This window comes from Erinaceus europaeus, chromosome 2, assembly GCF_950295315.1.
Source record: "Erinaceus europaeus chromosome 2, mEriEur2.1, whole genome shotgun sequence".
NCBI lineage: Eukaryota > Metazoa > Chordata > Mammalia > Eulipotyphla > Erinaceidae > Erinaceus > Erinaceus europaeus.
The window spans coordinates 122,418,431-122,431,190 of NC_080163.1; the positions used below are offsets into that span (position 1 = coordinate 122,418,431).

The 12,760-nt window shown below is 46.9% G+C and overlaps 1 protein-coding gene across 1 annotated transcript in view; it reads left to right on the forward strand.

Annotated features, from left to right (window-relative positions):
* The first annotated feature begins 3,011 nt into the window (after positions 1-3,011).
* The window catches only part of SLC38A8 (solute carrier family 38 member 8), a 28,715-nt gene continuing 18,966 nt past the window's right edge, over positions 3,012-12,760 (forward strand). Inside the window, exons 1-3 of the mRNA XM_007528358.3 lie at positions 3,012-3,169; positions 3,435-3,625; positions 10,396-10,594. Coding sequence (XP_007528420.2) covers positions 3,139-3,169; positions 3,435-3,625; positions 10,396-10,594 — 421 coding nt within the window. The 5' untranslated portion in view covers positions 3,012-3,138. The remainder of the gene's footprint in view (positions 3,170-3,434; positions 3,626-10,395; positions 10,595-12,760) is intronic.

The following is a 12,760-nucleotide window of genomic DNA, read 5'->3' on the forward strand; positions in this document are numbered from 1 at the left end:
AGAAGGAGGAGAGGGGGAGACTGCTAGAGAGGCATCTCAGTGATGGACTTTAATAGGATTGAGTCTCTGGGGAGAAGTGAACTGTGGGGCCTTTTTGATGAGTAGTGAGATACCTGGGGCCACCCTAGAGAGGATGGCACCATCACGGGCACATGTGCTGAAGCCCAGCACTGGTGCTAGACTCAGTCTGCATGGTGTACGTACACTTGTAGCCCATTGGCTTCCTGCTTGTGGAGTGTCATTGACCATGGTGTATTAGGCCTCACGCCTGACACAGAGCAAGCACTGTTTTTGTCAGTCATCGTCAGTGCTAGGTCACTTCACAGGGCAGATATGTGTATAGTCTGTGGATCAGTCTGCTGCTTTGAAGGGACCCATTCTTGCTTTGGTGTGGAGTCCTCCCTCCCCCCTGCTCTCCCCTGAGAGGCAAGACTCAGCATAGGAGCCTGTGCCTTGTCCACTGCAACCCCCTGTGCCACACACTGCCCCCCTCCTCCCTCCTCAGGGCAGTCCACCCAGCTGGGGCCCTGCAGGCACAGCTTTGAAAGGTCACCCCTGCTTGGGGTGTCGACATCAAAGGCAGGCAGATTTAAGAGGTTTTGCCACTGAATGGAATTTCATAGCCCAGTGGCCAATTTCTAAGTCATGCGCATTAATGGGTAGCTAATGAGGGACTCTGGCAGGGACAGGGAGGGAGGGGCCCAGATTAAGAAGTACAAATCTGCCTTGGGATTCTATCTTCTTATCCAGAGGAGAAAAGAGGTGATTTGGTCCCTTGAGGGGGAAGACATGAACCTGGACAGTGTGTCCCTCCACCTGCCAGGTTACTGTACACTTGGGGTCTCTGCAGGGCTTGACAACCTCAGTCGGTACCTGGAATCCATGAGGAAGAGGTGGGGCTTAGGCTCTGTGACACACATGAGGCTTTCCTGGGGTGGGGGCTGGGGTTGGGGGATGCTTAACTTTGGAGCCTTCATACTGGGGTACCTGAATCCCCCACCCTACCCTTCACCAAAGGTACCTCAAAGTCTCAGCCCCCAGCACCTGTCCTCTGGGAAGCTTCTCCTGTTCTCTTAGAGTTCTGGGTCCCTTCCAGTAGATAGTTACTTGGTGTCCGTCTCCTCAGTTTGTCCTTTCTGGATCCCCAGGACCCTGTATGCAGGAGGTGAGGGTGTAGTGTGCTTAGTGGTAGCCTCTGGGTCCCTGAGGAGCTGAATTCAGAACCAGGAAGGAACTATTGGAGCTAGGTGGTGGCACACCTGGTTGAGCACACCTGTTAAAATGTACAAGGACCCGGGTTCGAGCCCCCAGCCCCTACCAGTAGGGGGAAAGCTTTGTGAGTGGTGAAGCAGTGCTGCAGGTGTCTCTCTGTTTCTCCCGTTCTCTGTCACCCCCTTCCTTTTCAATTTCTGGCTGTGTCTATCCAATAAATAAATAAATATTAAAAAAAAACAATAAAGATCCCCCTTCAGAGTCTTGGAGTGGACATGTGACACTTCAGACTTCAGGCCTCCAGAGCTGTGAGAGAAATGTCTGTTAGGCCCCTCAGTTTGTTATAACAGCTGAAAGTCTTGTATGTGGGTAACCCTCACAAGTTCCTTTCTCTTTCCAGGAGTCTGCCCTCACAGTCATCTCTTCATCTGTTCATAAATTCATTCATTCAGTGAAATGAACAGATTCCCCCAATTGAATGGAATTCATTCATTCAGTGAAAACTTTCTTCATTCAGGACTTCAACTCTCGACACTGAGTTGGGGCGGGGGGTTGTGGGAAGGACGGTGACAATCAGGTTTGCAAGAATGCCAGTGTAATGGTCTGGGAAATGGTGCAGTGGATAAGATATTGGGCTCTCAAGCATGAGGTCCCACATTCAGTCCCTACCATCACATGCCAGAATGATGTTCTGATTTTCTCTCTTCTCTCATGTTAATTTTTTTTTTTTTAAAGTCACTATGTCACTTGTGAGCAATGACATTCTCAGCCACCATCTCTGCCTAGCAGAGTCCAGTCCTTGCTTCAGATGGTGACACCCCCTGTGAGGACTCAACAACAGGTCCAGCACTTACTGCGAGGAGTGGTTCACAGAGAGCCCTTTCTATCTTCAAGCTAGATTTGACTGGCTGTCCTCCTCCCTCTGGTGTTGAGGCCAGGCAGCAGGTCAAGCACTGATCGACTGACCATCTGCTGTGCAGAGCCTTGAAAATATAAACAGTAAACTGTCCTGGCAAGGAAATAACACTAAGGATTGAGACCCTTAGAAACACACTGTGAGGAGGAGCCTGTGGTATTCACCTGGGGTCAGACATAGGAGAACTTAGGCTGAAGCTCTGGCATTGACAATGCTCCATTTTAAGCAACAGAACACTCTGGAGTCCCTGAAACAGGAGACACCCACCTCACCTGGAAATAGCTGTACAGATTCTCAGACCCAGACAGGCCCATTGAGTCAAACACCATGTGATTTAACATGCCCTCGAGGGTTTGGTACTTGGTTGGGTGGCAGGAGTAATAGGTTCAGGTTTGAATTCAAGATCTGACTATTGCAGGACTATTTTTCCAGAATGAGAATGTTTCCTGTACTCTGACATCTGAGCTAATGATAGGAGTCCAGGGACCAGAAGCACCAGTCTACCTAGAACTTGTGAGAAATGTGGCATCTCATCTCCGTCCAAGGGGAAATGGATTTGAATCCTCTCTCTAACTAGATGTGCAGATGATTTACCTGCATTTTAAAGAAACTCAGCCCTTTCAAGGTGGGTGAACCTCTTTTTGCTCTTAACTTTTTGCACATCCCAGGGAGAGGGCAATGAAGAGACTGACCTCAGGTCACTGCAGTGAGATCAGGGGCATGTCTGCCTTCTTGATGCCTCCCAGCTGAGCACCTCTTACCCTGGGGGTGGTTGGGAAAGTCCCGCCCTAGGGAGGAGCCTCCTCTTGGGTTGGGGGAGAGAAGAGAGGCTTAAGACTTCTTTTATTTCCTTTCAGACCAGAAGTCTCAGAGCCCATGAGCTTTTGCACAGATGGTCCTGACCACAACACATGCTCTCTAGGGTCTTTAAATTCATGGCTTATTTGTCTTCCCTTACCTTGGATCCCAAGAAGTACAACTAAATCACCTGGAAGGAGCCTGAGTTCCTGATGGTCTCTTGCCTTGAAGTTAGATTTGATGGTAAGAACTGTTGGAGGAGCTGTCTGTGTAGAGGTTTAGTTGGAGATTGTGGTGTCAAAAATGGGCAAAAAGAAGGCGAGGGAGACAGTAGGGAAAGGAGTGAAGACCAGAAGTCACAGACCAGTGGGTTTTTGAGAAAGGTCTCAGGAAGAGGTAACTGGTACTTGGGGACCTTGAGGGAGAAGCGTTAGGTATCACAACCCAGAAATGACCCTGTGAACTTGAAATCTGAAGACTTCCCCTCCCTGTTCTCTGCTGCTTCTAGCCATGGAGGGACAGACCCCAGGAAGTCAATACCTTTTGGAAAAGCCGTTCCCAGTGGCCACCAACTCTGGCCTGTCCTCACTAGGTGCCATCTTCATTCTCCTGAAATCTGCGTTGGGGGCTGGCCTGCTCAACTTCCCCTGGGCCTTCCACAAGGCGGGTGGAGTGGCCCCTACCCTCTTGGTGGAGCTGGTAAGCCCCTGGGAAAGGTGGGTGGGGTGGCTTTGAGTCCTGGACTCCCCTAGGACTGTGCTGCTTGTCCTAGAAATTGCTCCTCCAGGATCTGAGTTTCCAGCCAACTCAGCTCAGGTCAGAAGGTGGTAATCACTTAATCAGGCAGAAAACACCTCCTCTGGCCACTGAGGATCAGTCAATGGGGAGAGAGTTGCTGCCAGTAGGACCAGTCTGACCCCACCTGCATCAAATGATGCCGCATTCCAGGGGCACAGCTACCTCGAGTAGCCCTTGGCCTGTTGATGTTTCTGGCTGTTGGTCTCAGCTAGATAACTAAGGTAGGTGTGTGTGTGTGTGTGTGTGTGTGTGTGTGTGTGTGTGTGTGTCCCTTCCCCCCTTCCCTCCCCTCTCTCCCCATATACAGGTTCAGCCACTTCTGCTGGCTGCATGTGGAGCCCGAGTCCCTTTCCAGAGAGTCCAGGCTGAGCATTCTTAACTATTAATGGTGAACTTGAGCCACTGATTCACACAACTCCGTCCTATTTGCCAGAATTCCTCTCCCAGGGCTGGGAGGAACCAGGTGTTTAAAGTGAGGTGTGACACACCTTGTTGTGAATGTTTTTTTATTTCTATATTTTTTATAACTGCTGGCTGGTAACAGTCTATTCTATGACCATGAACCATGGTCCCTTTTCTGTGTCCTTCTGGAAACTGTCCAGGATAATCAGCATCAGATGGCCCACACACTGTGGACCCTGTTACCTGAACTGTATTCTCATGGGAATTGATACAAGATACAAGAAGTCAAATGAGATTTTGGTGTGGACAGTACCAGGAGGGATCTCTTCATGTGTGGGAGGGTTGGGGGGGGGTGAAGAGACAACTCAGAGTGATGAGAACAGGCCTCTGAGGGGGTGACACTGAGCTGTACTACAGAGGAAGGAAGAACTTGCTCAGGCACATGTGTGGAGCAGCACAGACATGTGCACACACTGGCAGGAGGAGGACCACCTTCCAGAACTCTGAAGGAGATACTCCTTTTAAAAATATATATATTTCTATTTATCGGCTAGAGACAGAAATTGAGAGGGAGAGGGAGATAGGGAGAGAGACTAAGAGACACACCTGCAGCCCTGCTTCACTACTCATAAAGCTCCCCCCCCCCGGGGGTAGGGACCAGGGGCTTGGACACTTGCGCACTGTAATGTGAACACTTAACCAGGTGCGCCACTGCCTGCCCCCGCTGAAGTAGACATTCCATCTCCAGCCACAACATCCATGGTAAAGCAGGAGTTTATGGGCAGGCTGGGCTGCTAGCAGAGACAGGGCTCCTGGACCCCAAGCTGAAGTTAGCTGTTGACTCTGACTCTGCAGGTGATGGGCAGAGGTGGGGGTGGGGGGTACAGATGTGATGTCCCAACAAGGGAAGGGACTGGATTGGTAATCAGGACCGTGCCCTCCCCACATGCACACACACTCTCAATGCCTGCCTATTCCTCTGCCATAGCTCCTGAGAAAAGGAATGGTGGGGAGAGGCTGGTGATGAGGTCAGTGAACAGAAAGTTTGGAGGTTGTGAACTCCACCTCCTTCCTAGTTGATGTCACATCTGCCTCTTCACAAGCCCACACTCAGGCAGGAGGAGGCTTTAAATGCTCCTTTCCCCCACTGAGGACCAGTGATGCCAAGTAATGGGTGTCTCATGACTCCGGTAGCATTGGAGGTTTAAGAGGATTTAACTAGCCCTGACCTTCACTATGGAGCCACAGAGAAGCAGAGTGTGGGCACAGAGTGGCGAAGGCTCCTTGCTAGCCTGCTACTCACGTCCTTCTCCTGGCTGTCTGTCCCATATGCCTGACTCAGTGTGCTTGCAGAGACACAAGTTCACTGGCAGAGGCTCCCTAGCCACCTTCCTTTTCCTTCATCCACAAATACCTACTAAGTGCCCATGATCTACTTACTAGGGTGTAAGCAGAAAAAGACAAGCTGGGAGATAGTTCACCCAGAAGATGCACACTTTTATTTATGTGCAAGGACCCTGGCTTGACTATCCAGCCATTGTGTGGGTGCACCATGCAAAGAGGGAAATTTGATAAGTTGTAGAGCTGTGGTGTGTCTCCTTCTGTTTGTATCTCTTCTGCTTTCTCACCCTCTATCTGAGAGAGGAGAGAGAGAGAATATAATTTGCCAGGAATAGTGGGATTGTGCAGGTGCAAAAACCCTGATGAGAAAAACAAACAAAACAGGGGCCAGGTGGTGGCACATCTAGTTGAGTGCATGTGTTACAATGCATAAGGCTCTGGGTTCATAAGGTTCTGGTCCCCACCTGCAGGGGGAAAGCTTCACAAGTGGTGAAGCAGGGCTGCAGGTGTCTCTCTCCTCTATCTACCCCTTCCTGTCGCTGTCTCTATCAAATAAAGATAATTTAACAAAAAAAATTTAATTTATTGAAAAAAATAGCAACAAAAATGAAAGACAATAGTGGTTTTCACAGGCTTTACAGTCTGTTAGATATGGTAGAGATCCATATGTACTATTGTACTGTGCCTTGTGACCACTAGTCCTTTAGGCCCACAAACTAATTGTATAACATAAAACAATAGCGGCATATTCTTACTGTCCTGGATACCAGAAGTCTGAGACCAAGGTGTCAAAGGACTCTGCTCCTCTGAGGACTCTGAGGCAAAGAGAACCCTCCCCTAGCTCCTGGAAGCTCCAGGTATCCCTTGGCTTGTATCACCGCAACTTCTGTGTTCCCACGGCCTTCTCTGTATTCTTTGTGTGTGTGTTTGTGTGTTTCTAGGAGATACTTAATGAGACCAGAGCATTTTTCTGCTCTAGCATTTATACTGCATGAAATCAAATCCAGGCTTCATTCATGGAAGCCTTGCACTTTAACCACCGAACCACCTCCCTGACCACTCTTCTGTCTCACTCTCTCTTTTTAAAATAAATTTATTTATCAATGAAAGAGGAGGGAAGAGAGAGAATCAGAGCACCACTCTGGCATATGTGCTGCGTAAAGACCTTATGCGTGAGAACAATGCTTTATCCACTGTGCTGCCTCCTGACCACACTGCTGTCTCTTGTAAAAACTCCTTGACTTTAGACTCCACTTAGATAATCTAGGATAATCTCATGATCCTTAATCACAGTTCTAAAGTCTGCCTCATTTAATTACATTTTTATTATTTATGTCTGTAAAGACTACCCTCAATAAGCCACATTTTGTTGTAAAAACACGTGGCTCCATTTAAGGTTAAACAAAGAGAGGTTTATTCATAAAAATCACCTTGAGTGTGAGGGGAGAGGCCTAGTTAAGAAAATAGGCAAAAGTCCAAAATTCCTCAACTAAGCTACCCAAGATATCACATGAAGAGATCAAGATCAAGCCAGAGCCATACCAACAGGAGAGTGCCATGATGCAGGACATCCAATCAAGAGAGCGAGCTGCTGCAAGTCCTTGCTTATATAGTCACTGCACCCACATCCCTTGGGAGTGTGCTCTGTCTCAGGCTGATGTCATTCATATGCTAATTGTCCCAAATTCCTGTTGGGGTCACAACAACATTCACCATTTCTAGAGGTTGGGATTTGGGCATATCTTTTGGGGGCCCACCATTCAACCTGTCGCAGTGGTGTAATGAGTTAAGCACACATGGTGTGAAGCACAAGGACTGGTGTAAGGATCCCAGTTTGAGACTCCGGTTCCCCACCTGCAGGGGGTCACTTCATGGACAGTGAAGCAGGTCTACAGGTGTCTATCTTTCTCTTCCCCTCTCTGTCTTCCCCTCCTCTCTCCATTTCTCTCTGTCCTATCCAACAACAACATCAACAATAATAACAACAAAGGAAGGTGGGGAAAAACTGGCTGCCAGGAGCAGTGGATTTGTAGTGCAGGCACCGAGCCCCAATCATAACCCTGGAGGGGAAAAAAAAAAAGGAAATAGAAAAAATAGAAATAGAAAATATCTTAGGATCTAGCAATATCACTCCTAAGAATTAATCTAAAGGACACAAAAACATTAAATTGAAAAGAGACAGGAATCTAAGGTGGTGAAGGCACAAAGGAATAGTGGTAGTTGGTGAGCTGAGTTGTACATACACATGGGTGAAATAATAACCCTAAAACTTTGTAGACCAATGTTAAATCAAAAACAATAAAAATAATTAAGTAACTAAAGAAATTGCCCAACTGCTTTCTAAAGAGTCTTTGCCATTGGACACTCCTACCAGTGGGAACCCCAATTCATTCTTTTTTTTTTTCGTTCTTCCTTCCTTTCTTTCTTTCTTTTTTTTTTTTCAAGATTGTATTTATTAATTAGAAAGATAGGAGGAGAGAGAAAAAGAATCAGACATCACTCTGATACATGTGCTGTCGGGACTGAACTCAGGACCTCATGCTTGATAGTCCAATGCTTTATCCACTGTGCCACATCCCGGACCTCAAGCCCCATTCATTCTTCACACCAAGATGTCTTTTGAGTTTCACCAGGACGAATGATTATCTGTCCCCAGGCAAAACTAGGCCTCCTCACCTTGTTTCTTTAGAAAGCAAAGCATGAGCTAGAAACTGCTTGGGCAAGAAGACTGGGGAAAGCTAGGGTGACTATCCTCAGACATAATTCATGCCATCAGATAAGTCGATTTGTTCATTTTTACTTGAGAAGCCAGAGCTAGAGCTTCTGAGTGGAAGCATACCATCTGAAAGTAACTTGGAACTTTAGTTAGAAGGAACAGCCAGACTCCCTTTGATTACCAAAGGGCACTTTGCCCATGGTGCTGCTCTGCCTGGAACAATCTCCGCTCCTCCACCAACCCCTTAGAGGGGGACTTCCTCCCCCTTTTCTTATCTCCTTCTCTCCAAGGCCACTTTATCTAGAAAAGCTCACTGGACACTCAACAGCCAAGGTGAGTTATACCTTCCATTTCAACTGTTAGAATAATGCCTTTCTCTGCACACTTTACTCAGTGAGCTATCTCCCAGCCCCTATTGATATTTTGTTTTTATGAAAGCCATAGTAAAGCAGAAACAGAGGAGAGGACTGCTTCACCATTCATGAGGCTTTTCCTCCTGCAGGTGCTCCTCTAGGTTGGCCTGGGCCTCAAACCGAGGTCCTACTGCATGGTGATGTGTGTACTCTACCAGTGAGCCACCTGCTGACCCTCTGTTTGTTTTTTAATATGCAACCAGGGAGTTGAATCCAGGGTTGCATGCACACATGATATCACAGAGGGACCTTTCTGGAAAAATTCATGTTCTCTCTCTCCCTCCCCCCTCTACCTCCTCTCTCTAGAAAAACAGAAGTCAACACATCATAGTGCTGTTCCACCATCCATATGCATTTTGTGATGTAGGGCCTCATGCATAGGACAGTGTACTTTCCAGGGAACTAGCTCTAAACTGCTTTAAAAAAAATTGCCGCCAGGAGTCGGGCGGTAGCACTACGGGTTAAACACACATGGCGCGAAGCGCAAGGACCGGCCTAAGGATCCCGGTTCAAGTCCCCAGCTCCCCACCTACAGGGGAGTCGCTTCACAGGTGGTGAAGCAGGTCTGCAGGTGTCTATCTATCTCTCCCCCTCTCTGTCTTCCCCTCCTCTCTCCATTTCTCTCTGTCCTATCCAACAACAACGACATTAATAACAACAACATTAATAACTACAATAAAATAATAAGGGCAACAAAAGGGAATAAATAAATATAAAAAAATTGCCACCAGAGTTTCTATCAGTACTTTGAATTTGAACAGTCCCTTCACTCCTAGAGACATTTATTTTAAAGATAGAAGATGAGAGACAGAGAAAGAGGAGACACTCCAGCATCACTTCACTGCTTATAAAGCTTACTGTATGCATGGTGCTTACATGGGTTTCAGGAGACTCAAATTCTGGTCCTGAAGTAGAAAAATAGATGAATATGTTTATGCTTCCCTTGTGTCTGGTGTGCCATACCTCCTCCCTCTGCATTCCTCAGCAGGACAGCTAGGGAGGAATGTAGCCTAGTGGGAAGAGATAAGACCCCGTAACTAAGCAGCACTGGGGCCGAAGATCATATGCCTGCACTGTGCCAATGTCTGCATTCCTTGTGTAGATGTAGAGCTCTATATAATCCTGTGCTGTTCCTTTGTCCAGAGGAGAGAACTTCCTGGAGCTATTCAGATCTCTCACCCACTGGTGTATTAAAACTCCTTTTTTGGGAGTCGGGCGGTAGTGCAGCGGGTTAAGCACAGGTGGCGCAAAGCGCAAGAACCAGTGTAAGTATCCTGGTTCAAGCCCCCGCCTCCCCACCTGCAGGGTAGTTGCTTCACAAGTGGTGAAGCAGGTCTGCAGGTGTCTATCTTTCTCTCCATTTCTCTCTGTCCTATCCAACAACGACATCAGCAACAACAATAATAACTACAACAATAAAACAAGGGCAACAAAAGGGAATAAATAAATAAATATTAAAAAAAAAAACTCCTTTCTTTTCACCACACCCAGCTCTGGTCTCATGTTTGGGGATAATTTCTGCAACAGTCCCACACATGGTGAAGTATGCATTCCACTGGGCAGAATATCTCCCAGCCTAAACCCTGGAGTTTCAATGTCTCACTTGTTCAACTAGTGCAGGTTGGTATGAGTCCCAGGTGCAAAGACTTACAGTCTGTGAAACTGTGACAATCCCACCACCTGCTCTGCAATACTGGTTCCTAGGCAGTGGCCCCAGGACATGGGTATTTGGAGTAATGACAGAATCCTGAGGGATGGTAGGTTGTTGGCACACCCTGACCCTCAGATCTTCTCTGCAGGTTTCCTTGGTCTTCCTGATTAGTGGACTGGTCATCCTGGCCTATGCCACCTCCGTCAGTGGCCAGACCACCTACCAGGGTGTGGTCACAGGGCTGTGTGGCCCCTTCATGGGGAAGCTGTGTGAGGTCTGCTTCATTGTCAACCTGCTCATGATCTCTGTGGCCTTCCTCAGGGTGATTGGGGACCAACTGGAGAAGTGTAAGTACCTGTCCTGAAGCTGGGATGACCTCAGGTTATGGAACGTGTGATGATAAAGTTCATGAGCTGGGGGCCAAAAGAGGCCAACACCAGCCCCAACACCAGCCCAGACTCATAGCATGGGAGCTGGGACTTATTACAGTGAGAGTCATGAGGAGAGAGGAGGAATAGCTGTGCTGTTTGAGGGGAGCAACTCATTTTATTTATTTATTATTTAACATTTTTCCTTTATTGGGGGATTAATGTTTTACAGTTGCCAGTAAATACAGTAATTTATACATGCATAACATTTCTCAGTTTTCCATATAATAATACAACCCCCACTAGGTCCTCTGCTGTCATGTTCCAAGACCTGTACTCTCACCCCCCCCACTCCAGAATCTTCTACTTTGGTGCAATACACCAACTCCAGTCCAGGTTCTGCTTAGTGTTTTCTCCTCTGATCTTCTTTGTCAACTTCTGCCTCTGAATGAGATCATCCCATATTCATCCTTCTATTTCTGTATTTATTTTTTAATTTTTATTATCTTTATTTATTGGATAAAGACAGAAATCAAGAGGGAAAGAAGAGATAAGGAGGGAGAGAGACAGATACCTGCAACACTACTTCACCACTTGCAAAACTTGCCCCCTGTGGGTGGGGACTGAGGGCTCAAACCGGGTCCTTGGACATTGTAACTTGTGTGCCACTGCCTGGCCCCATTTTACAGATGGAAAAGCCAAGTCCCTTCTGAGAGAGAATTAGTAATACTTTGACTTTTGGGATATCTAAACTAAGCCTCTCTCCTCCAACCTTGGCCTCTAGTCCCTTTTGTGACATTACCCTTCCTACCCCTTTGCACATGTTTTCATTTTCATTCCATTTGGAAAATTGCTAAACTCTGCTGTGATTTCTTCTGTGACTTCAGATGTTTCGGATTGGATATTTTCATTTTTGATTTGCAGATATTTCTAGCTCCTTTTTTGAAGAGTCACTTGTCGATCACAGTGTATTTGACATTTGTTCAGGGGCCCTCACCTTGGTCTGGGGAACATTCCTTGTGCTTTTGCAGGATTCAGTGCTCTGGAAGTCTCTGTAGGTCCCAGTGATTCACAGATTGGATCAGGTTGATATTCCATAATCTTACTGATTTTTTTTTTTTTTTTGGGTGTGGGAAGGTGAAGGATTGAATAATTCTGTCAACTTTTTTTATTTTTAATTTTTTAGTTTTTTATGGAGACAGAAATTGAGAAGAAAGGAAGGGAGAGAGAGAGAGGAAAGGAAGCAGGGAAAGAGGGAGAAGAAGAGGAGGAGAGAGAGAGAGATGGAGCTGTAGCTCTGCTCCACTGCTTACAAAGCTTCCCCTCTGTAGGTGGGGACTGGGAGCATGAACCTAGGTCTTTACACAAAGTAACATATGTATTCTACCAGGTGTACCACCACCTAGGCCCCTGATTCTGTCAATTTCTAAAACTCCCCAACTGTGATTGCAGATTTGTCAATTGCTTCCTGTAATTCTCTCAGTTGGACCTTCTGGCTTTGGAGTCTGTTCTTAGGCACTGACCTTCTATCATCATGAAATAACCCTTTTGTCTCTGCCAGTGCTCTGTCATTAAGTCATTAAGTGAATCCTCCATGTCAGGAGCATCATGACTCTGGCTTCCTTAAGATGGGTGTCAACACTACATTTTTCTTTGAACTAGCTATGACTTAAGATTTTAAAATGCGGGGGTCGGGCGGTGGCGCAGTGGGTTAAGCGCATGTGGCGCAAAGCGCAGGGACCGGCGTTAAGGATCCTGGTTCAAGCCCCCGGCTCCTCACCTGCAGGGGAATCGCTTCACAGGCGGTGAAGCAGGTCTGCAGGTGTCTATCTTTCTCTCCCCTTCTCTGTCTTCCCCTCCTCTCTCCATTTCTCTCTGTCCTATCCAACAACGAATTGCGTCAACAAGGGCAATAATAATGACCACAACGAAGCTACAACAAGGGCAACAAAAGGGGGAAAAAAAATGGCCTCCAGGAGTGGTGGATTCATGGTGCAGGCACCGAGCCCAGCAATAACCTTGGAGGAGGAAAAGAAGAAAAAAAAAAAAGATTTTAAAATGCATTTTAGGTAGACAGACAGCACATGGCATATGTTTGGGTCTTTATTGTTATCTTGATATTCTCAGACTTCTATTTTGAATGTT